Raw genomic sequence first — 27,189 nt, forward strand, 5'->3', positions numbered from 1 at the left:
ATCAGGGATGCAGGTTGCACAGGCTCTGCCCCTACCCTGATCCCAGGCCAGCTGTGGGCAGCAAGCAGACACTGAGCACAGGATACCCACCCCAACGCCTCCGAGTCCGGAGAGGTGCCCTTTGGGCCTTGGGAGTCACTCACAGCCCCTGCTTGCTACCTGGCTATCATCAAGTGTGGGGGGTAATCCCTGGGGTAGGGTTGCTTGTCTTTTGTGGAAAAGCAAAGGCACTCAGGGAAGATCTCTCTGCAGGGCCAGGAGGCCAGCAGTGCCCCAGCGAAGAAACTGCCTGGCACACACTCGGGGGCCGAGGAGTCTGGGGAACAGACCAGTGCTCACCAGGTGCCACACACAGGGAGTGACCCCAACCCTGTGGTGGTGGCCCCTTGGGTGGACTCCAAGGAAACATAAGGAGATTGAACCATGGAGTGGTACTGGGACAGCCACTGCAGGGGACTACTGGATGGGGCCTCTAGTCTTGGTTCTGAAGCAACAACAACACACCACAAGAGAAGCAGACAGCAGGGTGAGAGCCAATGACGGAGGTGCTCACACACCCTGGCAGTCACCCTGGAACACAACGAGGGGGAAGGAGTCGGGGCCCTGACATACGGCGGGACAGCATGCGTGAGGTGCTGCCGGGAACACCGGCTAATAGAAGCGTAACAATAAAAAAGAACCCGGGACTCTGCTTCTGGTTTACCTTTTGGCTTTCAGAGGCGTCCCGTTCTGATGACTCTCATAGCGGGGAGAAGTGTCACCGCCACCTGGCCTAACAGACTTCTCCCCAAACCCTCCCGGCTCCAGCTTCCGGCTCTGCCTGTCCACCAGGGGTCTCTGGCCCGAGAAGCTCCGCTTGGCCAGCTCCTTCTTCTCGCCTGCGCTCACCCCAGAGGGGCTGCCATCAGCCTGGGGGTCCAGCTCGGAGCCGGCCCGCCGCTCCCGCCTCTCGCTGAAGTCACTGCTCTCGGAGGCCGTCTCCCACTCCTCGTTGGCGTGGTCGGAGGAGTTCTGATAGGCGAGCTCAGGGGACCTGCGGCCTGAGGCGCTGCTCCTGTCCCCGGGGCAGGGTCTAGGACGGCCTGGCCACTGGCCGGCTGCCAGAGGTGGCTCGTCCTCCGGCCCCCACAGGCCCAGGGCCTCCCGTTCCTGCCGGAGGCGCCGGAAGCGGGGCGGCTTGTCCTGGCGCGGAGGCCGCCTTCGCCGGAAGGGCCGGTTCTCTGCGTTTTCGGACTCTGCGGCGTGGTCATCTTGGAAGAAGGCCCTCCGGTCCTCCAGGCGGCCATCCTCGAAGCCCCGGGAGCCCAAGGCGTCGGGGCGTCTGTAGGCGTCTGGGATGTAGTCTCTGTCTAAGGGCCGCCGGGCTCCACATGCGTCAGAGGCGCCAGACTCCTGCCAGGAGGCGCCAGGACCCCGGCTGGGCCAAGGGGCCACCTCCTTGGCCGCGAAGGTTCTCCGGCCATATGCACAGTTGCTCAGACGCGGGGGCAGGGCACGCCCGAAGGCCCGGGGACCTCGGTTCTTGGCCTCAGGCCCACCATGGTCCTCAGGGTGCATCCTGCCGGACCGCCAGGACTCCCTGAAGTCGCCCTTCCTTCCCGTGGCCTCCTCCCGCTCCGGGAGCGCACCCTCATCCCCAGGCTCAGTGCCTCGCTGCCGCCGCCGCTTGGGGAGCTCCTCATACTCAGAGCCCTCGCTGTGGGTCTCACTGGCAATCCTCCGCCGGGGCTTGGCCCGGGGGAAGTCATCCGACGGCCCAAACTCCCGCGGCCCCCGGCCCCGGCTACTCCTCTGGCTGCCGCTGTAGAGGCCGCGTGCCCCAAGGACGCCCCCGCCACACAGGCCACTACCGGTGGGCCGCCCGCGGAAGGTGAACTCTCGGAACCCGCGGCCTCGGCCCCGGGCTGGCCCCCGGCCCCCAAAGGCTTGCTCCTCATCAATAAAGATCCAGTTATTCCTCTTGGTCGGGGGTGTGTGGCTGGCCTCCCTGGAGGGTCTGGCCTCCGGGGCCCCATCAGGCTTGTTGTCCTCCTCAGGACGGCTGGCCTCACGGCCCAAGCTGGCACGGGCTAAGCCCTGGTCCTCCGAGGTGGCCGGGGCCGCATTGGCCAGTGCGGGGTCGTTCTCCTGGTCCTCGTCCTCAGCCACTTCATGGACAGGCCCTGGCTCCCGGGCCAGGCGGGTGCTGCCCTCTGCCAGCTCCGGCTTTACTTTCTCGAGCTCCTTCTCCTTGTCCTCCACCTTGAGGGCCTTCAGGACAGGTTTCTTGATGGGGCCGGACCTACGGGTCCTGCTGGTCTGCTCCGGGTGCTGGCTGCCAGTGCCCCGGGCTTCTGGCGTCCACTCGGGCTCCAGAGCCGGCGGCTTGCTCGGGCTCCCTTCCTTCTCCCAGGAGGAGACGCTGAAGGGTGGCTCCTCCCGCGGTACCTCCTTCTCAACCGCAGCGTCTGGGTTGGCAACCTTTGACTGGTGGTTCACATCCCAGTCACCATACTCGAGCTTTTTCTCCGTGGGGGCAAAGTCGGGCTCCAGTGGGGAGCACCTGAGGTTTGGGGTGTGACTCACAGGAGTGCCTGCTTCCTGCCCATTTTCTTGGGGTGGAAACAAAAGCTCCTGGCCTACTCTCTGAGAGGAGACACGGGAGTCACAGTCTGCTGGGGCCTTCTTGTCAGAAGCGCTCAAGTACTCCTGCCCTCTCTCCTCAAGGAGCTCGCGCTGGGCACTCACGCCCCCTGACCTTCCGGGGGAGGCAGAGTAAGAGCTTTCACTCCTGAAAAGGAACCAGAAAAATCAGTCAATGTGATTGGAGCCTGGTTCCTGGTTTCCACGCTGAACACAGTTTAAAAAAAAAAATTTTTTTTTTTTTTTTAAAAAGGAAAAGAAAAAAACATAGGCACGAACATTCGCTCTATCTTTAAATGGGCCTCAAAGATGCTGGGCCATGGGCTGGTGGCAGCCCCTGGAGTCCAGAGTGATGATCAGTGGCTGGCGGACTCCACGAACAGCTGGGCATCCTCTGGTTCAAACACGCTGGAGCCGGGAAGTCCGAGAAGAGTCTGGGGTGCTGGGCTGGCAGAGCCAGCTCACCTTACTTTCACAGGAAGGAGCCATAACACATGTGCTCAACCCCACCCCGTGGCCCTGGCCCAAGGTTCTGTGGGATTTGCCTCTGACCCCAGGATTCCTCCTGGGCCTTCAGTCACCATTGGAGCCTCTCACATGAAAGCACCCAGCCATCCTCATCTCACTCTCCTTTCCCAGAGCACACTGGTCCCTCCCAAGGCGCCCCTTCCCTGAGGGCGGTGTCTCCTGGGACAGGGCCTCCTCCCAGAGCCCATCTCACTGAGGACCAAGATTCCTCCTTCAGCTGCAGGGCAGCAGGACCAAGCGTCGCCTCACCTGACATGCATGTCCATGGCCATATTGTCGCTGGATTTCGGATGGGGCAGCGAGTAGCCCTTGCTCTGCAACGCCATGTAACCCTCAGGGCTCCACACGGGGGCAGGGTCAATGGCGGTCACCTTCCTTTCTGGCAGCGGGGGCACACAGCTCTGGTCCTCAGAGCGACAGCCAGTCCCACTGAGGGAATCCGGGGGCATTATGGGTTTCATCAATCCTGAAGAAGGCAAACAGCTAATCGGTCACCTCGTTCAGCAAGCCATGGGTCGCCTACAGGCCCAGAGGAGACAAGCTGCCCCGACTATCACGCGGATGCAGCATCCCACCTGCTTCACGTCATCTGATCACAGAACCTCTGAAAGCACACAGGCACGCCATCTGAAAGGCCTGTTCAAAGACCCTGGAGGTCCAATCTTAGTTCCTGATGAACAGCGCCTATGTTGAAGGATATGAAAAACTGGCAAATGGAAACAGGACACAACCAACTAGAGAGCTCATGTCTGGCGGCAGAAAGCTAAGGGGTCAGGCAGCCAGCAGCGGGAGATGACAAGGGTCTCCTGCACAGACACAGGGAAGATGGGCTATGCTCCAGGAAGCCTACACGCACCAAGGAGCCAGAGTCTGCCTGCTTCCAAACCCTGCAAGATTCAGAAAGGGCTCTGGATTTCAGTTCTGCTTGTTTCTGCCCCTGAGCTTATAGTGATAATCCACATTCTCTCCAGGGAAGGGAAGAAGGGGACACACAGATGACACTCAACTCTTAACTGGCCCGAGGAGACAGGGATAAGCTGACATCTTGGTCCAATGAGATACAAACCAGCCTGGGAGACGGCACCCCCTCATTAGGGCCCCTCTGTCCACTTCTACCAGATGGGATGCTGTAGATGACATTAAAGGCCTCCCATTGGGCCAGAGTCTGTGTAGAAAAGAGGATCTGATTTTTCAAATATTTCACAAAGCTAATTACTGGGCCAGTTTTTTTTGTGCCCATTTTTCAAGCTGAGATAATCTGATCAGGAAAATGATTCTGCATCAGGCTAGTGATTTTATACTTTCTTTCAGCTGTGGATGCTTTGTCCAAAGGTTACCAATATACGACTCCGGCACAAAGGTAGTCTGAGTCATGTGGTCAAGGACCCTCTCTGGAATCCTAAAATTACACCCCGTTTACTAAGTATTGATCACAAGGTAGGCAGAACTGCTGAGCACTACACAGAACTATTTTTGGCAATATGGCAGCTCATATCACCTGAAGAAACCTCCTATCACAAAAACGCTACACAAAACATGTTACACATTTCACTTGCAGAGCTCTGCTCCCCCAAACCAGGAAACCCCCAGGGAGCGGAAACCACAGCCATGGGCAAGAGCCATGGGCCAGAGGCACGAGCCAGGGCTCCTGAGAGGGGACCCAGGGACACATCTGTCAGATGTAGTAACCTACAGCTGTGCTCCTAAATACCACCCCCTCACCCCCCAACAAGAGATGGGGCTTCTCTGCACAAGGCAGAGAGTTACAGCTGAGGTGCTGCTTACACAAAGACCCTCAAAGGGCTATGCGTTCAATTACAAGGCAGACCAGAAAAACCTCACACTCTTTAGGACAGGGAGATGACTGAGCTAGTGACCCGGCCAGGGTCAAGTCAAGGAAAACAGTCCCCAGTGAGGAATTCATGGCCACATGCCAGCTTTCACACAGGCTTGGGGGTAGTAGAGTGGAGTTCAGATTTACACCCCTAGAATTCTCCAAAAACTTCCTGAGTTACAATAAAGGTATTTCTAGGCTGGCAGATGAAAACACAGGGCCACCCTGGAGGGATACACTCTCAAATCAAGCTGCACCAAATCCCCAAGGTAAGAATAGCTCTGCTGGAAATGAACTTATAAGTCAAAACTCCCAGAACATTGCCGGGAAAGCATTCCACCACGACAAGTCCACAGGATCATGCACCGTCCCTAAGAACTTCAGAAAACACATCAAAATGCTAAACACCAGAGAATTACGGTTTATATGATTAAAAGCAATTAAGAAGGAATTGAAAACTCACAAAAAATATAAGACACAAGAAAAAAAAAAGATTTGAGAGAAAAAGTCTAGTAATAAAAATAGTCATGAAATTAAAAACCCACTGGACAGTAAAAAATAAAAACAGCAGATTAGGCACAGCTGGAGAGAACAAGGAATTAGAGAATAATTCTAAGCATTTTCCCAGAAGGTACCACAAAAATCAGCTCTCATGTATTCAGGAGACCTGGAGGCAAAGTGAGAAGAATCATGATGATGCAGGCATTTGTACAGCACAATCAGTACAAATAATCTAAGTGGGTGACATAGGAAGAAAGGATACAAAGAATGAAAAAAGGCAAATAGTTAACACGATAATTAGAAGAGAAACTCCCAGAAGTGATGAAAGCAATACAACCTTAGATTTGAGGACTATGAGTTTTAAGCAGAATAAAGTAAGGATAGATATAGATATATACCTAGACACAGCATTTTGAGAAAAAACTACAGGAGACCAAAGACAAAGAGATCTTAAAGCAACACAAACCAGACACAGGAGCCAGAAGAAAAGGAATACTATCTTCACAGTCCTAAAAGAAAGTAACTGCAAACTTAGAGTTCTATACCCAGCTACACTATCGTTTAAGAGAAAGGCTGCCATAGATGAAAAATAGTGCTCAGTTGCGTTGAACTCTTTGTAACCCATGGACTGTAGCCAGTCAGGTTCCTCTGTCTATGGGATTTCACAGGCAAGAATACTGAGGTGGGGTACCATTTTCTCTTCCAGGGGATCTTCTAGACCCAGGTTTGGAACCCATGTCTCCTGCACTGGCAGGCAAATTCTTTACCACTAGTGCCACCTGGGAAGCCCCATGTGAAGAATATGTATCGCCAAAAAACTTTCGTAGAGGCCTTGACAAAATGTATGTTCTGAAAAAATAAATGGAGCTCAGATGGAAGGATAAGCAGCAAAGACACTAGTAAACATATAGACAGATCTGAACAAGCATAGATTGAATAAAACAACAAAGATAATAATTTCGCAAGCATCAAAACAAGGGAAGAATTAAAATTCCAGGGAAAAATTAAAAGACTCCTGAATTAGAACTCAGGTTCAGGGTAATCTGATTAGCCTTTGTTAAGTCAAGGGTGCATGTTAGAATTTAACCTAACCACTCACAGTAGAAACAGAATGCAGAAGGAAAACAAAAGGAATCGGAAAACTTGACACCTATGCCCCCAATCTAAAGGGAACAACTTTGGTAACTACAGTCACAGTTTTACCCACTCAATGTGGGTAAAACCAGACACATCTTAAACATACAAAGATATTCTCCTCCACAAAGGGCTCAGGCTGACAATAAAAAGTTGGGGTAGAAAGATACCACACAAATACTAATCAAAAGAAAACTGGAATGAAATTATCATCAGACCTGTTAAAGGTAGAAAACACAAGAAACAAAGGTGCGATGCGAAAATACAAGAAACAGGATGCAGTCACCCCAAGCCTACATGCTTCCAGATAGGTAAACCAAAAACTGACACATTTACAAGATTTGATAAATCCACAATCACGGTGGAAAATGTTCACACACCTCTAGAAACTGATCAAAGGGGTAAAAAAACTGTGATGATAGATATTCATACAGCACAGTCAGCAAGCACACTTTAATGGACCATGTCCAATAGGAGAATACATTCTTTTCAAGCCCCTGAGTGAAGCTTGATCTGCCACTTGTTAAAAATAAAGTTTTACTGAAAAGCAACCACACCCATTCACTTACTATTGTCTATAGCTGTTTTTGTTCTACAACAGCAAAACTGGAGTAGCAGTTCAAAGACTAAAATATTTATTATCTGGTATTAATGGAAAAAAATTTTGACTGCTCGTCTATATCATACAGACCATGATATATGACCAAAAGGCAGCCACAGTAGAAATTAACAACATATGGATGATATTAAAACTCTGTATTTGGAAATTTTACAATATACCATTAAAAATCACTCAAAATCAGACTAATATTTAAAACTGTACAGTAATAAAAATGTTATTTTAAAACTCAATGGCTCATAAACTCAGGTGAGACGTAAATACATCAGAAAACTCAGGAACTAGTGATCTAATTAAGCATCCAACATAATCGGAAAAAGAACAAAATAATTTCAGTGGAAATAATGGGGGGGACAGAAATTAATGAAATAAAAACCAAATAAAAGACAGGAATTAAGAACCTCAAAAGATACTTTTTAAAAAATGGCATTAAAAAAATGGCATTTGACAAACCTTGGGAAAGACTAATCAAGGAAAAGAGAGAACATAAAGAACACTCAAGAATGGAGCAGAGATACGAAAATTAACAAAGACAATTTATGATTCATAATCTTAGTCTCTTCCTAACAATTCTTTGTAGGAGGTACTATTACACCCTCATTTTGCAAACAAGGAGGTTATAACTCAGACTGGATATGTGACTTGCACAGAGGCCAGACTGGAATCCAGGTGGGGTCTGTCTACCTCCCAAGGCAACGCCCTTGCCCACACCACATACCCTGGCCTTCACTGCACCTTGGTGCTTACCTGAGGGATGCAGGGCCGAGGGGTAGAAATCCACTGGGGTCCGAGTGGGCGGGATCCGTGGGTCCATGTAGGAGGGCATCATCATCCACCTGGGGTCGAAGCCCAGCATCTGGGGGTGGTGCGGGTAGAAGGTGCGCTGTGGATGGGACGGCGGAGGGTACACCGGCTGCCAGTGCTGCATCTTGTACAGCTGCTCCTGGCAGAGACAGAGATCTGGCTGCACAGGTGCCACGGAGCAGACAGGCTGCGCGTGCCCGCATACACAAGCTTCCAGGGAAAACCCACCCAGACAGAAGACCAGAGAGGGCAGGCCCCAGTGTACGCAAGACCACGTTCAGGCCCAGGCCCTCTCCCAGGACGGATGCACAGTCATCCCATCGTCACACAGGGCCCTTGGGCTCCTCCACTACACACGGTAGCTTGGGTGCTCACGCAGATCAAAGGCTCTCCTGGAGCTGACACGTGACCAGCACACCTCCCAGAGCACCTCTCCCCAATGCTCCTCCCCATCCCCAGCCCCCACTGTCCCTTCAATTCATTCTCCACACTCCGATACCCTGATCACGGCCAGAGTCCTCCTGGGTTCTCCACAGTTCTCCATCTAACAGCTGGGATCCATGGGGCTACATGTGATCTATAGGGTCTTGACCCATCTGCCTCTCCAGCATCACCTCCCACTACTGCCCCAGCCTCCAGTCCACACACCTGCCTGCCTGCCTGCTTCAGGCCTTGGAAACACGCTGGGCCATCTGTTCCCTGGGCCCCAAACCTGTTCACCCACACCCCTCCTTCAGGTTTCAGCTTAAAGAGAACTTCCTCTCGGAAGCCTGCCACAAGTTCCAAGGAAGGTCAGGTACCCTGTTCTCGGCTCTCACAGCACTGGTGTTTCTCCTGCGGTTGCCTCCCTTCCCTATATCAGGGGATCATATGCCAAGTTCACTGCAGTCCACTCACCTCTACCATCAGACAAGGTATGGAAAGAGTTCACTGCATGAATGAACTAACACATCAAAAGAGTATTAAAAATCAAGGACCTAGACCCAATGAGGGTTCATTTCAGACCTGCTCCACAGCACCAGTGACCCCCGGGGCTTTCCTCACAAGCGGACCCCAAACCAGCATCCTGGCCAGACACAGATACAGTCAAACAAGTGGGACAGCTGACCCAGCATGCCCTATCCCACCAGCCAGCAGGCTCAACTCCAGCCTGGGCTGGGTTCCCCGGATGGCTCGCCGGTGCTCCCAGCACCTCTTAGGAGCACTCGGCACTCAGTAAGCGGAGCTCTCTAGGGCTCTGCCCACAGCTCCTCCTCCTGTCTAAACCCCAGGTCCCCAGGGAAGCAAATCGACAGTCCATTTGCCAGACTCCCTCAGGCTACTCTGGCACGTTCAGGCTTTCTCCTACTCTTCAGGAAGGATTTACCTGTCACTGCCCATCCCCACCCTCCCCAGAAGACTTCCCTAGAGCAGCTGTTACAACTGTGTCTGGCTGGAGTGACTCCAGAGATCTCTCCAGTGGGCAGTAAATCTTCACCAAGCCCAGGAGTCACTGCATGGTGCCTGCTCACGGTACAAAACTACAACAGCACAATGAACGTACCTAACTGTCTAGAACACAGGCCACGGTGGGCTTCTGGAATGCTTCCTAGGAGCCCAAGGGAAACAGGGTCTGGGGTGAAGGTTGTAAAGGCAACTTTAAAAAACTTCTGGGTAAAGCTGTAAAATTTGATCTGTTTCCCCAGGGCACCCGCATTTTGGAACATTTTCGATTACTAACAATAATTTACCAGACTTCCCTGGGGGTCCACTGGTTAAGAATCCACCTTTCAATGCAGGGGACACAGATTTGATCCCTGGTCAGGGAACTAAGATCCCATATGCAACAGGGCACCTAAGCCCATACTCTGCAACCAGAGAAGCTGACATGCCACCACGAAGACCCGGCACAGCCAAAACAAAGAGAGAGACAACGTTTTAAGAACATTAATGGAACACCAATAAAGACACTACTGGACCACCGATAAACTAGTCTACAGGCATCGCAGACTCCTCACCGCCACGCCGAGTCAGGGCTTCATTCCTTCCGCTTCACACCGACCTGTCCAAGGCCCACACGGCTAGATAAGCAGCACCATTAGCACCAGAACCCAAAGCTGTTTGACGGAATCCTACAAGCCTCCGCCCTTAACTCAAAGCCAACATTCCTCTCCAGTGCTCTCCACACAGCCCCCAGGCCTCTTCCTCCCAGAGAGGCTCCAGGGTGGGGCCGCCGTCAGTTTGAAGAGTGGCCACATTGTACACCTCTCAGTGAAAAAACCACTCAGACACCACCAGCCATTCCTTTCAATGCTAGCCAACAGGGTCCACAAACTACCAACAAAGGTTTTCATCCAGAGGATGAATTACCTGGAGAAACGAAAGGCCAGGGCTGATCTCCAAGGCCCCCACTCTCCACGTCCCTGCTGGCAACTGGGGTACAGGAGGGTGGGTGTCATCTGCTTTAATTGAAGGGGCCAGGGAGACGGAGGGGCGGGTCTGTTTACAATATGGGCTAAGCGTCTCCTGTTTACCTGCTGCTGCTGCTGCTGCTGGCGCTGGAATCTGGGAGGGAGTGACTTTTGGTACTTGTTGAATTCCTGTGCAGGGGAGCCAGCCTCCCGGGGCCCCTCCTCACTGCCACCGCTCTGAGCCACTGCTGGAGGAGCTGTGGGGGCTTCTTCTGAAAACGTGCTGGCGGTCTCCTGGGCAGAGAACTCAGGGGAGCCTACAGAACAAGTAATTGGGGAGTGGCCAGGTCAGTTCATGAAAGCTTGGCTGAGTGAATATTTAATGGCAAATGCTTTTTCTTGTAGGCACATACTTTCCACTGCTAAACTACTTGCATCCCCAAACCCCAGCACTGAGCTAACACTTCCCATGCCCAAGCTCACAGCCTCCCCCTGGCCCCCATCACAGATTAGAAAACGAAGGGTGGAGAGATCAGATGAATTGCCTGAAGTCGCACGGTCGGCAGTAGAGCTGGGATACAATTCCAAGTGAGAGAGGGTCTATTAAAATGGACCCAGCGCAACAGAGTGGATGAGGCCTCAAAGGGAGCCCACGTGCCCCCACCTCCATCCATTTATGTGAGTCAGGCCAGCCAGGCAGCCCCTCTGAGGACGACAGCTGCAACTATCCCACGAGGCTTCTGTGAGCATTAACTGGGCCAGTCCACGGAGTGCACTTCAAATGGAATGCTCCCCACCATCTCCAAGACTGTGCCCCTTGGAATCCCCTGCTGTCTTCCCCATCCCAGCTTTGCATTCTTTTTTCCAGCTTTATTATAACTGATGTTTCCATTCTTAAGAAATCTACTGCAGAGAGCAAACACCAGTGCAAAGCCTGGAGGTAGGGCAGCGTTCCAGAGGAATGATGATGGGCAGGGGGCATATGGAAGAGCCGGGGACACATCCCACACCCAGGCCCACTCTACACCCTGCGGTCCACTCCCTGACTCTCTACTGCCCCCTCAGTAGGTCCCTGACACTGGGCCCAGGCTTCACCCAGACTTCAGTGACACAGCATTTACAGAAGGACCAGCATCTGAGTTCCTCGGCCAAAAGGGCGCTGATGACCACCAGGTCACTGGTACGCCCTCCATCTGAGAAGCTTTCAGCAACTAAAACTAACATCAGGCCCTTCTCTACTTTAGAGACTTTGTTTGAGTTCATTTAAGAAAGTCACAAAGAACATAACTGATCATATTATTAAAAACTAGAGCAAGAGACACCCTTCACCACTTAACACTGTTTGGTGTCTCTAGTGCAGCCACGTGATCCAGTCCTTTTAGGAATAACATCAGGGAAAATGTATTCTAAAAAGTGGGCAGGCTTCCTTCAGCGTCACAGAGAGTGCTGTGCTCCTACTGAGGTCCTCCGGCACCCACATCTCCTCTGCCAAGCAGTAGTGGTAATGAAGACAGTGCTTCGTTAGAAGCACCTGTGAGAAGGCAGGTGCTTCTGCATGTAGAAATGTGCCATGTGCTTTGTGACATCATCTCCCAGGACCCTGAGCACAGGAGGTGGGTACAAACTCTCCCCAACCCACTTCATGGGCGAGGAAAGTGGGAAGTCAGAGGGGAGGTGTCAGAGGGGAAGCACGTGGCCAGCTGGCTTCAGTGGTGAAAACAGGACGTGAACCCAGGCCCCTGATCCAGGCCTGAACTCTTAACAACTGGGATCCCTGTGTATCCAGCCATTGGCCACAGTTCATGCTAAGAAGCCAGGGAGATGCCCAGTGACACAGCCCTTGTTTCCAGGTCAGGGGCCAGGCTCACTGCTCACCTTTGTGGACGGCAGGGCCGTTCTCCTGGGGAGTCACCTTCTCAGCCCCCGGAGAGCGGGGAGCTTCCTTCTCTGCCTGCTTCTGGGCCTCACTGGCCCGCTGAGCCTGCTTGCACTTCTGGTCAAGCTGCTTGAGTTTGGCAGCACAGGCAGCCAGCCTTTCCTCGCGCGCACGGCGCTCCTCCTCCTCCCGGCGCTTCCGGGCTCGCTCCACAGCCTCGGACATCTCAGACTGGACAAACTTCTGCCGCGGTGGGGGCTTGTCCTCTTTGTCCTCGGCAGACTGCTGCCGAAATACGGTGCCCATGGAGGATTTCTGCTGAGAGAAGACGGTCAGAGGATGTCACAACTCAGAGACAGGTCACCACCTGGAGGGGGTCAGCTCCCTTCTCAAGACCCTTGGGCACCTTCAAGAGGCCTATGGCAAGAGGACCTGAGCTTCGATCCTGTTCTGCCCTACACTGTATTTGGAAAGAGGGCTGGGCAAGCACCAACAGTCTAAACCCTAATTTCTCTTTTGGAAACTGTTGATAATCAAGGAAGCCCTCTGGGTTGTAAAGGTGCACGGAATCATTTGCAAACCTCTTAACACCATGACTGAAATGCAGGAAACACTCAAGAGAATAGGCACTCCGGCAGCCATCTCTGGGCATGCAAGGTCAGGGTATCCACTGCTAAAGAACAGGAGCAGAAAACCACATGCTCATCACTCCTCAGCCACAGAGCTGCCCTACTGCTCCTCCCACGAGAGCAGATGAACCTCTGGATACAAAGAGCCCCAAGACACCAGAACTCACACTCACACGTGAGGTTTCAAACTGATCAAATGTAAAAACGAAACAGCATCTCTAAAAACATCTCTTCAAGGTATTTTATCTACTTTTAAGTCTCAAGTTGATTGTTAAGTTACTAGACAACCAATAGGGTGCCAACGATGCAGTGTGAAAACCTCTCCATTCTGGGAAGATTTCTTACTGATTTGCAGGAAGAGAGGCTGCACAGCAGAATATGCAGCAGTCCAAAGGATGGGCTGGGTCCCTGGACCCCAGCCGCTGGAAGTCTAATGACATACAACTGGCAGAAAAACAGCAACTTCTTGTTTTGAGGGATAGTTACACAGATGAATGTAACTGTTGAAAAGTCATCAGACATATAAAACCAAGATCTGTTGTGTCTTTTCTTGTATTTTAATTGTCATCGTTCAGTTGCTAAGTCTTGTACGACTCTTCTGCAACCCCATGGACTATAAGGTTCAAGAGAAAGGCTGCCTCAGGTTTAAAATAGTGCTCAGTTGCTCAGTTGTGTCTGATTCCTTATTACCCCATGGACTGTAGCCCGCCAGGCTCCTCTGTCCACAGGACTTCCCAAGCAAGAGTACTGGTGTGAGTTGCTATTTCCTTCTCCACAGGACAGTCCTGACCCAGGAATTGAACCCATGTCTCCTGCACTGGCAGGCAGGTTCTATACCACTGAGAAGCCAGGGAAGCCCTTTATGTAAATTACACCTCCATAAAAGCAGTAAGTAGCAGTGACAGTAGAGAGTGATTTTTCTTCTAAAAACTAACTTCTTATAATCCAGAGACAATTACTACAAGATTATAAATGTCTAATTTAGAAGCACAAAGGTACTTTTTACATAATATAATTGGGGCCAAGTGTGCACTCTCCTTTTACTTTGCCCCGACCACTGCCATCTGTCCAGGCACTGTAACAGCCATGTACTATCTCACCTCGAGTCTTCACCAGGACACATCTCACCCCCTGATGCTCAGGACACCTGGATGATCCCTAAGGCGTACCCCTGATTATTCCCTTCACAATTTCCCAGAAATTAAATACCATCAAAGGGTATGTGCATCTCATTAAAACTATACATATGCCTTTCAAAACTGCCTGAAGTGAGCTATCATTTTATAAACTAAATATTCTGCAAAACATTTAAGCTGTGACAATCTTTTCAGAAATTTGGATTCATGAAATGATAAGAGATTTTTATCTTTGTTGACTCTAGATAATAAAAACACTCGAGATAATTCAGGGTTGTTATGAGCAGATCAAAGTAAAAAGAACCTTCTTTTGAATACTGAGCAACCCCAATATAAGGATGAAATCTGGGTTAATCGCAAGATAATTCCTAAGAGCTGTACTGAGTCTGTTTTCATTCTTGTGTCCCCTGTATGAGCACAATGCCTAGCAAGAGATGATATGTGCTCAGCACAAAAGACTCAAGATAACGGGTATTTTCACTTTAGAGGAAGACGTGGAAGTCCTTTAAACAGCACAGGGCACTGGAAATGGCAAGGCTGCCAGTCTGTTTAAATGAATGCCTCCCCTCCGCAGCTCACCCTTCCTGCTCAGTTCCATCCCAGAGTCAGGCAATGCAGCAGCGCCAGGCCTGCGCCCAGGGGGTCAGACAGCTCAGGGCAGGGTCAGAACCTAGGCAGCTGAGCAGGGTGTCCACATGGAGGTGTGGCTGAGGAGGAAGGTGGAGCCCAATCAAGTGGGAGGAGGAAGGAACTTCTAGAAGAGATGGTTCAGCAGGGAATTCAGGGTCTCTGGGAGAGGGGCTGACATCTGAGGAGCTGAGGAGAGCACCTGTGCAAGGGACAGGGTGAGGGTAGAAACAGGAAGACTAGGGAGACAACGGGAAACAGCCAGAATGAAGTGTGTGTGTGTGTGTGTGTGTCTCACATACATACATTCCCCAACTCCATGTGTATGTGTCTGTGTGTGTGTCTCTCTCACGTACATACACTTCCCAACTATCCACGGAAAAGGCCAGAAGCAGCAGCACTCCTGGTGCCCACATACTGATTTATAAGTGTCATTAAAGGCTGACTCCAAAGCTAGATAAGGACAAAATGAGCTTGGAAAAGCTTATTCTACCAGAAAGCAAGGAATCCCTCAAAAAAAGAATGGAGACAGTGAAAAGCACCCGGCTGCCAGCCTGAAGCCCCCAAACCAAAGAAAACCTGAACATCCACAGAAACAATATAATTAAAAATTTGATGAGAAACTGGATATTCATAGTCTTAAAGTAACTAGCCACAAAACTGCTATCAATTATGAATCTGTGGTGCATGTGAAAGCTCGATGTTGTGAAACCCAGTAGCCAGCACCTCAATCCTGAGATTAAAGTAAGGCTGTCACAGCAGGCAGAGAGGGACCAGGGTCACCCAGGCGGGAGCAATGAGAACAGTCAGTGCCAATTCTGAGAGACTCTAGCCAAAAAAGGGAAGCCTTGAACGCCACCATGAGGAAGCTCCAGACAAACGGCACACTGCACAAAGCAGTTGGTTTCTGATCTTCCAGAGCGTCAACCTCAGGAAAGCGGAGCAGAGGCTGAGGGTCCACCTCACACTGAAGGACACCTGACCCTGACCCAGATTCCTCTGCACCAAGACCATCAACTGGGCAGTGGGGGCAGTGGGATGGGGTCTGCCGACGAGGTGGCAGTGGTACGTCAACGCGAGCTTCCTGGATCCGACTGTGCTGACCTAAGAAGCATTCATTGTATGGTGGAGCCTGATCAGACTAGCAACTTACTCTTCAAACGGCTCAGGAAAAAATATTCTTTGCATTACACCAACTTTTCTGTAAGTTTGTGACTGTTCTCAAAATCTTAAAAGAATAATTTTTAACTTTAAAAAAAAATAAAAAGAGGGACTTCCCTGGAGGTCCAGTTGTTAAGACTGTGCTTCCAACGCAGGGGGCCCGAGTTCAATCTCTGGGCAGGGAACTAGATCCCACATGCTGCACAGTGCGGTCAAAAAAAAACAAAAAGGGAGGGAGGTTCAAGAGGGAGGGGACATATTATACCTATGGCTGATTCATGTTAATGTAGGGCAGAAACCAAGACAATACTGTAAAGCAAATATCCTCCAATTTAAAATAGCTTAGAAAAAGAGAGAGAGAAATGTCTGCTTAGACTTTTTCAGAAAACCAACCAGACTACTGAACTCAGTGAAACCTAACTGAATGTCCATCTGAAAGAGTGAGACTCTGGCTGTAGTGACCAGGGACACACCACATTGAGTCCCCAAGCCAGCCACCACTCAGTGTTCTCTGAGCTGGCTGAGACTCCCCCTGCAGCCCCCACGCACGGTGGGCTCCTGAAACCTCCCTGGCTCCATCCCTTCCTGTTCACTGTAAATGCATAGAACAGCCTTTCAGGTGACCTGCTGGAGTCTCTGCCTTGGATCTCTAGTCAGCTGAACTTGGAAAGGGCTTGTGTATGCGCACACGAACATCCATGTCCCCCAGCCAAACGGGCACAGGACTCCTCCCCCGCAGTGCCCACGGTACCTGGTAGTCAGGGCCTGACGCCCAGCTGTGCAGCTTCCTGGAAGGCGGCTGAGGTTCCGGCACCTTCCGGACGACACGGGTCACGCCTCCTGTTTCACTCCAGTCTTTTCCTTCCTCTTGGGTGCGCTTGGCATCAGCACTGTCTGCAGAGCTCAAGGATAACTGCCGCTGCCTCCTGGGGTCCCAACTGTTCCTAGGACAAACCGTGAAGACTTGGTCTTCCTGGTTGGCCCAGGCATGGTCTCATCAGACCATTAGCAATTCGAAAGTTAGCTTCTACAAACTGATTTCCTTCATAAAAGACCCACGGCGCACCCACCCAGAGCACCTACACCAGCACCCATTTTACCAAGTCAGTCTTAAAGACACAGCTCCAGTCAGGATGCCTCACACCCATTACTTCATCTACTGCAAAAAAAACAAAAACAAAAACGCCTCTACTTCCTCCATTTTAAAGAGCTGGTCACTGAGTCTCCGGGAAGTTGGGGAGCTGTTCACAAGAAAGAACTAACAGAGTTGAACCCAGGCCTCCCACTGCAGGCCCTTCTGTCTATGCCAAAGCCCCGTCCCAGGACTGAACAAATGCTCCTCACGACAGCAGAAGGCTCACTAAGTGATACATTACAAAGAGCAGGAGGAGCAACGCACACACTGGATAGAGGAGGAGGAGACAGACGCCAGCAGAGGCTCCGGGAAGGCTTGCTGAGTGGTGCTCACCTTTACACGCTGTGGTGCAAACAAAGGCTCTGTGACAAAACACGTGTGCATCTACTCACACCTCTGCTAGTGCAGAAGTGGTGCCCAAAAGCCCAGGGGGAGCACAGAGAAAGCCAGGGAGTCAGGCCTGGCTAATACACGTGCTCCTGCACGCACACACACACATGCACAGACACTCTGGAGGTGGAGGGAGATGAGGCAGGTGAGGAGAGTCAGAAGACCAGAGACAGAGCAACGACTGCCGGTGCCTCCTGACGGCAAGCCGAGGTGTGGGGCCCACAAAAGGTTCCTGATCTGCCAGGAAAGACCCAAGTCTCTCAAAGATGATGACTAAGCCACAGGGCGACGGTGACAGGGAAGGAGGGACAGGCTGGCCAGCCTCTGGATGCTGCGTAAAAGAAAGGATGCAGGTCCCAGTGTTCCCAGAGACAGTGAACAGGAAGGGATGGAGCCAGGGAGGTTTCGGGAGCCCATCACGTGTGGGGGCTGCAGGAGGAGTCTCAGCCAGCTCAGAGAACACTGAGTGGTGGCCGGCTTGGGGACTCAATGTGGTGTGTCCCTGGTCACTACAGCCAGAGTCTCACTCTCTCAGATGGACAGTCAGGTCACATCAATTCAGAGAGAGGAACGGAGTGGCCTGCTGCTCCAATGAATCTACAGGGCTTCACATTTCCACTGATTTAAATTCTGGATCACATCTCCTTCTGAGCTTAGTTCCAAAAACTGACCCATAGATATTTCTTTCCCAAGGGCATCCAAAGCTTCAGTTGAAATCAAGCAGCATTAAAATAAATTACAGAAGCCTCAATTAGCTAACTGCCTGTGTGCCAGCTGAGGAAGAGTGACAGAAGAGCATTACCAGCTCCCTGCAGAAGAGGAGCCATGAAGCCGAAGATGACACAAGACTTGCAGACCCACTACATAAACATTCAATTACTGACAGTGAAACAGACAAAAGGAAAAAATACCAAAACACTACTATCTAAGCAATATAAACCAGTACTCACATTTTAACAGAAAGCACAGTAAGTCTAACAGATATATATACAAAGGAAACAGGCAATTCCATACAAAGAGAAGCATCCACATTTGCCAATACTGGGGTGCTGGTGGGGTGGGGATGCAAATTAAAGCGACCATAGGTACTACTTTAAAAGTACAAACCCATGCTACTGGTATTCTGCTAAAAACTAGACTGGCTAGACTACAATTTAAGTATTTTCCAAATGGTATTGGGAGCAAGCATCAATCCAATGAAATGATCCAAAAAAAGAGAGAGAAAAGATTCAAGTTGTCAAATATGCTTAGGCAACGTGGCATACCCCACTTTCGGCTTCCCCCCCACGCCCAGATCCCCAGCAGGCTGTAGCACGCACATCCTAGGCTCTGGGCACCCTTGGAGTAGAGCTGAACCCAGGCGGTTTCCCAAGTCTGCTTGGCCAGAGAAGCCTTTAGGGGCACCACACACTCATGGCAGTCTGCAGAACAGTCAGTCTACAAGACACACTTGGGAAAAATGCGGGCACGGTGGCTAAATAGCTAGGACTCAGCCACCCACGCCTGGTGACCACCCTGGCTCCCCGCCCCCAAACAGCTGTCCTTCCATCTGCAAAATGGAAACGGTGTCTGGCCACGTGAGGTCGCCGGGGTGATCAGGACATGCAAAGTGCACGGGAGCACTGAGAACACCAGTGCACATACATCTGTAAAGTGTCACATGCCCCCCTCAACCCCCGCCACCGGGAGCGGTGCTGTGAGCAGGGATGGCGCCCTTACCACTTTGGCCTGCCGTCCTTCAACACTTCCTCCTCCTCCTCATCATCACTGAACTTCAGCTTCTCGGAGTAGTCCACTTCTTCATGGAGGCCTGCAACAGGAGGAGGGCCAGCAAGAAGGAGACAAGATGCACATCCCAACAGTGGGAAGAGCACCGCTGGGGGCGGGGGGAGCACTGCCTCCAGGCAGGAAGGGCGCCAGCCCACCTGGCTAAGGGGCACCCCCGGCTGCCACCACCAGAACACACACTGCAGAGAGAGGTGGAGGACACAGACCAAGACCCCACGCTCCCAATGCAGGGGCCCAGGCCTGACCCCTGCTCAGGGGTCTGGATCCCACAACGAACACGTGATGCAGCCAAATAAACATATATCATATTAAAACAAATACAAGTGACCATATGTAAAATAGATAGCCAACGGGAATTTGCCGTCTGGCTCAGGAAACTCAAACAGGGGCTCTGTATCAACCTAGAGGGGGGATGGGGAGAGAGAGGGAGGTTCAAAAGGGAGGAGCTATATGTACACCTATGGCTGACTCATGTTGAAGATTGACAGAAAACAACAAAATTCTGTAAATCAATTATCCTTCAATTAAAAAATAAATAAATTAAACAAACAACACCAACAAAAATACAAGCGAAAGACAGTACTGGCTTTGGTCACAGCACAGTAGCCTCCCTGGTTAAATTAATGCTGTTAAGAAAACAGTCCTTAAATCTGTGCAGACCAAGTTTTCTGCAAGTGTGTTAGAAGGTGAGGAGTGAGCAGAAGCAGGTAGAAACCAGCCAGGAGGCCTCCCTGCCAACACACACTCCCGAGAGGTGAGATCTGAGAGTGGCTGCTTCACCCCAGGGCCTTCCCCAACCCGAGTGGCTCAGGCGGCAGAACGTGTCCATCAACTGATGAGCAAGTACACAAAATGCAGCAGATGCACACAATGGAACAGGATTTGGCCATATTAAAAAAAAAAAGTTCACACACACGCTACAACATGATGACCCCTGAAGACATCATGCTGAGTGATGGAGCCAGGTGTGAAAGGCCTCATAGCCTACTGTGAGACTCCATTTGTACAAAACATCCAAAACACGTAAATCCACAGACAGAAAGTAGATGGTGCTTGCCAGAGGCTGTGTGTGGAGGGAGGGGTCACTGGGAGTGAGTGCTCATGGGTATGGGGCTTCTTCTGTGGGTGATGGAAATATTCTGGAATTCAACAGTGGGGATGACTGCACAAACTTGTTAATATACTAATAATCTCTGAATGGTAGACTTTAAGGGGGCAAATTTTACATAATACGAAAATCTGTCACATGAATTATATCACTGAAAAAAGGGATGTGACAAAAAGCCCAATCCAGTTAGAGTTAGATTTGACAACAAAGCAAGTATGATCACATACCATCTCCCAGAGCCTCGCGCTGCATACAGACACAAGTGGGCTGAAGGGTGTGGGTGCAAAAACACAGCACGACAGCAATAAATACCGTCAGAACAATGATCTGACACTGGGTGAAACAGACTCCAAGCAAGAAGTGTTAGGAGAGATGAAGAGTATGTGAAAACAATATAAACGGTCAGCACATCAGTCATAAAAATAAAAAATGTGTGGAACAGCTTCAAAATAAATGAAGCAAAAACTGACAGAATTAAAGGGAGAAACAGATAAATCTGCAATTGTAGTAGACAGTCTAATACCTTACTTTCAGTAACGATAGAACTAGACAAAAATGTTATGAACAACACTACCAACCACCCTGACTAAACTGATACATAGAGAATGTGATATCCAACTATCGAATACACTCTTTTCAAATGCACTTGGACTATTCACCAAAACAGACCACGTATCTTAGTGATAAAACCAGTCTTAATAAACTGGAAAGAATGGAAGTCACACAGAATACGTCCTTGTGACTACAATGGAATTAAATGAGAAATCTAGAAAGTTCCAATTAAAATGATCAGTGAACTAGAAAATAATCAAAACAATGGAGAAAACTAAAGCCAAAAGCTTTTTGTAAAGATGAGTAAAACTAATGAGCTCTTGGCAGAAGTGAACAAGAGAAAAAAATACAAATTACCTAATTATCAGGGATGAAAAAGAGTGATATCTATATCATTACAAATCTTACATACATCATTTTTTTAAAAAAAGATTCTAAAATTATATGAAAATGGACTTAGAAGAGTAAAATAACCTTAAAAATAAACAAAGCTGGGAAACTTACACTAACTTACTACAGAGCTACAGTGTGGTATTGCATAAGGATGAATAAATAGAACAAACAGGGTCCAGAATTAGGCCCACACTTATGTGATCAATCAACTGTTGGCAAAGGTGTCAAAGCAATGCCACAGGGAAAGAGGAGTCTTGTCACAAATGGTGTAGAACAACTGGGTATCCTGTTGGATTAAAATGAACCCTGACTCCCATCTCACACCATATACAAATTAATACATGGACCACACATCTAAAAATCAGTGTTAAAATTATAAAACATAAGGGAGTTTCTTTGCCACCAGGAGGGACAAAGATTTTTATAAAAGACACAATAAACCATAAAAAACACAAATTTATAAGTTAAACTTCACCAAAATTTAAAACTTCTGCTAATCAAAACGCAGTGCTGAGAAAATGGATCAAAACTTTTGTGAAATGTTAAGTCTCCAAGGATGTGTATCTGAACACTCAAAAAAGATACCAGTAGCCAAATCGGCATGAAAACGAGTGTATGATTACTCATCAGCAAGATGCAAATTAAAAGCACAATGAGCTAACGCTACACACCCACTGGAATGGCTAAAATTAAAGAGATGAACATCAGAGCACTGTAAGGATGCAGAGCCAAATTCTCAGAACTGCCGCTGGAGTGCACACCAGCCACCACGGAGGTCTGCGTGCTTCTGACAAACCTAATCACACACCTCCTCTTTAACCAACGACTCCACTACTGGATATTAACTCAAGAGAAAGGACAACAGCATCCATAATAAACTTTCGGGCAAATTACAGGATTTGATACAATGACACATACCTCAGTAATTAAAAGCAACCACGGACATATGTAATAACATTGATGGATCTCACAAACCTTACAGCTGAAGGAAAGCTGCACCACTCCACCCATCTGCAGTTAGGATTCATCAGAAGGGGGAGGCCTTGGGCAGAGTCAGGAGGAAGACTGGCTGGGAAGGGACAAGTGAGCACTGTGTCTTGACGTGGCTGTGCTGCTCAAGCAAATGGGTTTACCAAAACTGTACAACTAAATGTGTGCCTTTTACTTGGAAACAAACATCCAAAAGAATTTTTAAAGAAAATAATCAGATCAGGAGTGTGGGTGATTATGAGAATGAAGAATGTTGGAACTTGCTGAAATGCAGTGACAGGGCACTGTGTGGGGCTCATCACACTCCTGTTTTAACTCTTTCGTTACAAAAACTCTTTCTCCCTCCAAGAGTAAGATGAAAGACCAAGACAGACAACGTGGCTGCGTGAGGAAGCAACTGCTGGTAAGGGTACCAGCAAGGATCTCTCAGGGCCCAAGGCTGTCTGCTGCCCCCTGCCCTCAGGGGTCCCCGTAGACTCTGTCACAGGAACTGCCAACCTTGGCAAGAAGCAGAAACAAGAGTGCAATCCCCGCCTGCTGAACCGCCAGTCGAGAGCCCACAGGCAAATGCCACCACCCACCTGCCCAGCCATCGTCGGCGTCAGTGTCCAGGTCATCGAGGCCCTTCAGGTTTTCTGCATTGACGATGGTGGGTCGTGGCACCCGCTCCACCAGCGGCCTCAGTGGACGGATCGGGCGGCTCACTCCCAGTCTATTTTCTTTTCTGATGACAGAGAGAAGGGTAAAGACGCTGGGCTGGTGTCAAATACACAGATGGAAGCAAACCCAAATACTTCTCCAAAACTACATCCCTCACTGCAAAGGTTCACGTGTGCCCTTGATATTATAATCCTCCCCTTTTTAAAGAACATATAATCAACAAATACATCCCCAAGAGAAGTTCTGCTTCATTTTACAGTTTTAGATGCTCGGTGTTAAATCTACGGTGACAGCAATAAACAACTATCAGGAACCTGAACTCACAACCCCTCCTCTCGTTTTGCCCCAGAGGCCAGCCCTCCCACACACCCTGGAGTATCAGGTGGGTCTCTAGCTTCTGAGGTCTCAAAGCACTTTCCTATGTAAACCCACTGTACTGTCCCAATATCACCAACCAGGGTGACTTCTACATCCGTGACTACAATGCAATGGCCTTACCCGTCTTGGTCATTCATCTGGAACTGTCTAAAAGGAACACGGGGTTCAAGACGGAGCTGAGGAAGGGGAAAAGATCCTCGTTCCACTGTACCCTGGTTCTCTGATGACTGTGGCGAACACATCTGAAACATAACATCAATGAACAGGGTTTTCCAGTAATGGCCCAGAGTCTAAGTTCCACTGGCACCAGAATTTGTTCTGGCAAATGGGAAACAGAAACAGGAAAGTCTTGGGGTTTCCCAATTAATCCTATCACCATCTCCCCCATTTTTCCTGCCATCAGTACACAAATCTGGGGACTTGTGTCTTGGGGAATACCTGCCTCTCCTTCTTCTAAAAGAACCAAGGTTAAGATAACATCCGCATCACCAGGGAAAGAAGCCAGAGGCCCTTAAAATTTGAAACAGGGGGAATGAAAATGCAAAAGCAATGGAAACCTTCAGGGTAAGGCACCAGGGCAGAGAGACTGGGCGGGGATGGGGGACGCCCACGGAGGACATTCAACCCCGTGAAGTAGGTTCTGCTGGACATGAACGATCTGACTCTGTGGGGACAGAATGCACACTCCGAAGACTTACAAAGGCAGGAAGCATGTCATGGTATGTAGGTGGGTGGTATACACTCCCCAAGAACTGTGAAGCCCCTCTGCGGACAGGCTGAGGCGGGCGGAGCGAGGGGTCCTTAGACTCGCTGGCGCACGCCGAGGAGGGGGCTCCGTCTCCCGCACTCGAATTCCTGCTGCCCAGCTCAGTTGGGGAGGCGCTCAGAGACGTGGCAGAAATTATGTTTCGCCCACCGCCCTCCCTCCAGCTTGTCACATCTGGAAATGGAAAGGGGGCAAAAGGGGAGAGGAAAGAGGAGGGGGGAGGAGGGATTGTATGAGGTTCTGAAGGTCAAGGGACCCCCCTCACTCACCAAAAATTAAAAAAAAAAAAACAAAAAAAAAACCCAAAGTGAAGAATTGAGTCGACTGGTCAAGTCTGTAAGGGAAGGTGGGAGGCAGACATCTGGCCAATAGTATGAAACTGCTGAGGGTGTCTGACTGTCAGAGAAACACAAAACACAGTCTCCTCAGAGGGAAGGCAAGTGTAAACAAGGGGTGGTCTTCCTTCATCAACTCAGAGATCACACAACCTGAGACCTAACACCCCAAAGAGACCCAGAAGGTCCCATAAGAGCAGTCTTGGGCCACTGTTTCCACTAATACTGACCCAGTCCCATTGGGATTGGTACCGGGCTTGGCACTGGACTTGATGTTGGAACCAGAGTTCCTGACGCAAGTTCAAACGCTGCTCAGCAGTGCTAACTCTAGTCAGGGACTTCCTAGATGTGATGTAGAAAACAGCTACTGGTTCCCTCAAGTAGGGGCTGGAAGGGTCTGGGCCCCCCTGCCCAGGCCTCATCCCACCTGCTCCCACAGTGGCCTGGGGGAACCTCCTGCAGTTCACAGACTGAAATTTGCCAACCCTCTCTGACCATCGTTTTAAGATGATGCTTTCTCCTGCTCAACGTAGCAAAACCTGGTGGGATTATAGGCCAACAAGGAATCAGATGAGCCAAAAAGACTTCTCTTTTTAGTCAACTTATAGTTACAGAAGTTGAAACATGAAAGGTCCTTGAGTACTTGACCCCTAAGAGAATGGAACCCAGGATCGGAGCCACAAAGTCACTCTGTTCCCAACTCTTCAGTCCCCTTGTACATGACCTTAGCCAAGCCCTGGTCACCCAAGGTCATCTGCTTGTTCATCTTCTCAAACAATGAGACAGAACTGATTCCAGAAGCTTCTTCTAGTTCTAAACTGTTACAGTCCTACAGCAGCTCATCTTAATTAATCCCAGAAAGTTGATGTTTTTAGCCTAAGAAATCTGATTATATATTTGGAACAAACAAAATAACCCAGCATAGACCACTGAGAAGACAGTATGTTTTATCAAAGAGCTGCATGGTGATCATTTCATTTATAGGATATCCATTCTGACTCTGGGATAACTTGGGAATTAATCAAAACAAGCAGATAAAAAAGTCTCTCATATTTCAAAACCTGATCAACTCCCCACCTCAAGGGCTATTTCAGAATCCGTGATTAAAACTGATGGAAAATCCCATTCCCAAACAACACCTTAAATTCTAACCACCCAAGGCTATGAAAAAAAAAAGTATTACCGATAAGAATTGCTACACAACCCTGCTTACCCCTTGGCCAGACCCCAGATGAGGGGCCATGGAGATGAGTGCTGGGCTGGCTACTCAACCAGAGAAACATGTTAAAAAACAGATTCTAATTCGGCTAGGGGGTAGGAGAGGGCTGGAAATCAGACTTAACGAACGCCCAAGTGATTCTGACAGGACTCAGCTAGCTCTGGAAACCACTGCTTAGAAGATAAGCTCTTGAACTGGGAATCAAGTTAACTGACCCTTGGTCCAGCTGTCCCTGCCGTGACCACCCAGGCACAGCACAGCCTCCGATGACTGCTGGGAAGACGGACACAGGCCTGGACTGACCCAAAGGACAGGAAGGGAGGCGCGACCTTCAGCCCAGCGCGGGAAGTGAGTGCACAGACACAAGGACCCGGTACAGGATCGGCAGCTGTGCTCTCCAGGCAAGGAGCCTGGCTGCTTGAGAGATGGCTCGTGTCTGAGAGGTAGAAGCTGAAGGGGAACTCTCCTGTTCCCAGACGGGGGCTGCAGCTCACTTACTCTGAGGGCGGAGGCTTGGTCCTGGCCCATACGACGGATCTAAGACGCCCTTTTCTTTGCCAGCCTTGTCCTGCCCTCCAGCTGCTTTCAGCGTCGGAAATTCCTCGGGAGAGAAGGATAACAGTCGGCTTGAGGCCCTTAAACCTGTCAAGAGAATCAGAAAGACTCAGGGGGCAGGTGAGACTGGGGTCCATGGTTCTCTGCTTCAGCCTTGGAGCACACTGGCGGCCCCACCACTCTGAGGGCGCTGCTTCCCGCGGTGCCGTCTGTGCTGGCCTTCTGTGCCCACAGAGTGGCACCAGGGTTTCCTGAGGGTGACGAGGGGAGGCTGCCTGCAGACCGCAGCAGGCCCCCTGCCAGAGCTGGTCACAGACAGCAGGGGTTGGGTATGGCAGCTACTGTGGTCTGAGCCTTCCTTCCCACTCCTGGAGGAAGGCAGTATCGTCCTTTCGGCGGTGGTCCTGGGCAGGGGGAGCCAAGCATGGTCTTTGGGGAAACCTATCCAGTGGAGTCAGCAGCTTTTGGGTGGAGGTAATGCCCCTCCCCAACACCTCACAGCTCACACTGCCTCCTGGATTGTCTGTCCACTCTAGTAAACCATTTCCTACAAAGCTCCTCAAGTTCTGCAAGGCCAAACACTCTAACTCTTATAATCCCAGGAACAACTTCTTTCCTTGTTCTTTCATTCAGTGCCCAACACTATCAACCCCTGCAGAGAAATAGCCTTTCCTGAGCGTCGCTCCTACCACTCAGAGCAAGGAGCACTGGGACCCTGCGATCATCTCTTCGATGAACGGGTACTGAAAAGTGATGCATTTTAGGGCTTGGAGCGGGACTGGTCCCTTCAGGGAACACACAGCGCATGTGCAGCACCACACAAACTTAACAGCAGCAACATTACACAGTAAAATATCCAACCGTGGCTCACCTTGACCCCCAGACAGACCCAAGTCTGTCCCTAGGAATCATTGATCAGAGGACCTGCTGACGACAGCAGACTTTGAGAGAAAGAGGCAGTAGGGTTAGTGCAGAAGCTCAAGGTGGCCATCCGTTCACCATCCCCCTTAGTAAAAAGGTCCAGGGGGGGGTCAAATGAACCCACCAGGGGGGTAAACA

At 50.1% G+C, this 27,189-nt stretch overlaps 1 protein-coding gene across 13 annotated transcripts in view; it reads right to left on the reverse strand.

The window, feature by feature from the left end:
• PRRC2B (proline rich coiled-coil 2B) overlaps nucleotides 1-27,189 on the reverse strand; it is an 80,508-nt gene that overhangs the window by 16,432 nt on the left and 36,887 nt on the right. For 5 of the 13 annotated variants that reach the window (XM_070378817.1, XM_070378821.1, XM_070378814.1 and 2 more), the window contains exons 6-16: nucleotides 26,074-26,217; nucleotides 23,954-24,195; nucleotides 23,376-23,497; nucleotides 22,799-22,941; nucleotides 19,106-19,196; nucleotides 16,613-16,805; nucleotides 12,308-12,626; nucleotides 10,556-10,749; nucleotides 7,986-8,181; nucleotides 3,400-3,616; nucleotides 704-2,770 (exon numbers count right to left, since the gene is read on the reverse strand). In XM_070378817.1, coding sequence (XP_070234918.1) covers nucleotides 704-2,770; nucleotides 3,400-3,616; nucleotides 7,986-8,181; nucleotides 10,556-10,749; nucleotides 12,308-12,626; nucleotides 16,613-16,805; nucleotides 19,106-19,196; nucleotides 22,799-22,941; nucleotides 23,376-23,497; nucleotides 23,954-24,195; nucleotides 26,074-26,217 — 3,928 coding nt within the window. The remainder of the gene's footprint in view (nucleotides 1-703; nucleotides 2,771-3,399; nucleotides 3,617-7,985; nucleotides 8,182-10,555; nucleotides 10,750-12,307; nucleotides 12,627-16,612; nucleotides 16,806-19,105; nucleotides 19,197-22,798; nucleotides 22,942-23,375; nucleotides 23,498-23,953; nucleotides 24,196-26,073; nucleotides 26,218-27,189) is intronic. The other 8 variants (XM_070378822.1, XM_070378819.1, XM_070378816.1 and 5 more) reach the window with 5 other exon arrangements.

This window comes from Bos mutus, chromosome 11 (assembly GCF_027580195.1).
Source record: "Bos mutus isolate GX-2022 chromosome 11, NWIPB_WYAK_1.1, whole genome shotgun sequence".
Classification (NCBI taxonomy): Eukaryota; Metazoa; Chordata; class Mammalia; order Artiodactyla; family Bovidae; genus Bos; species Bos mutus.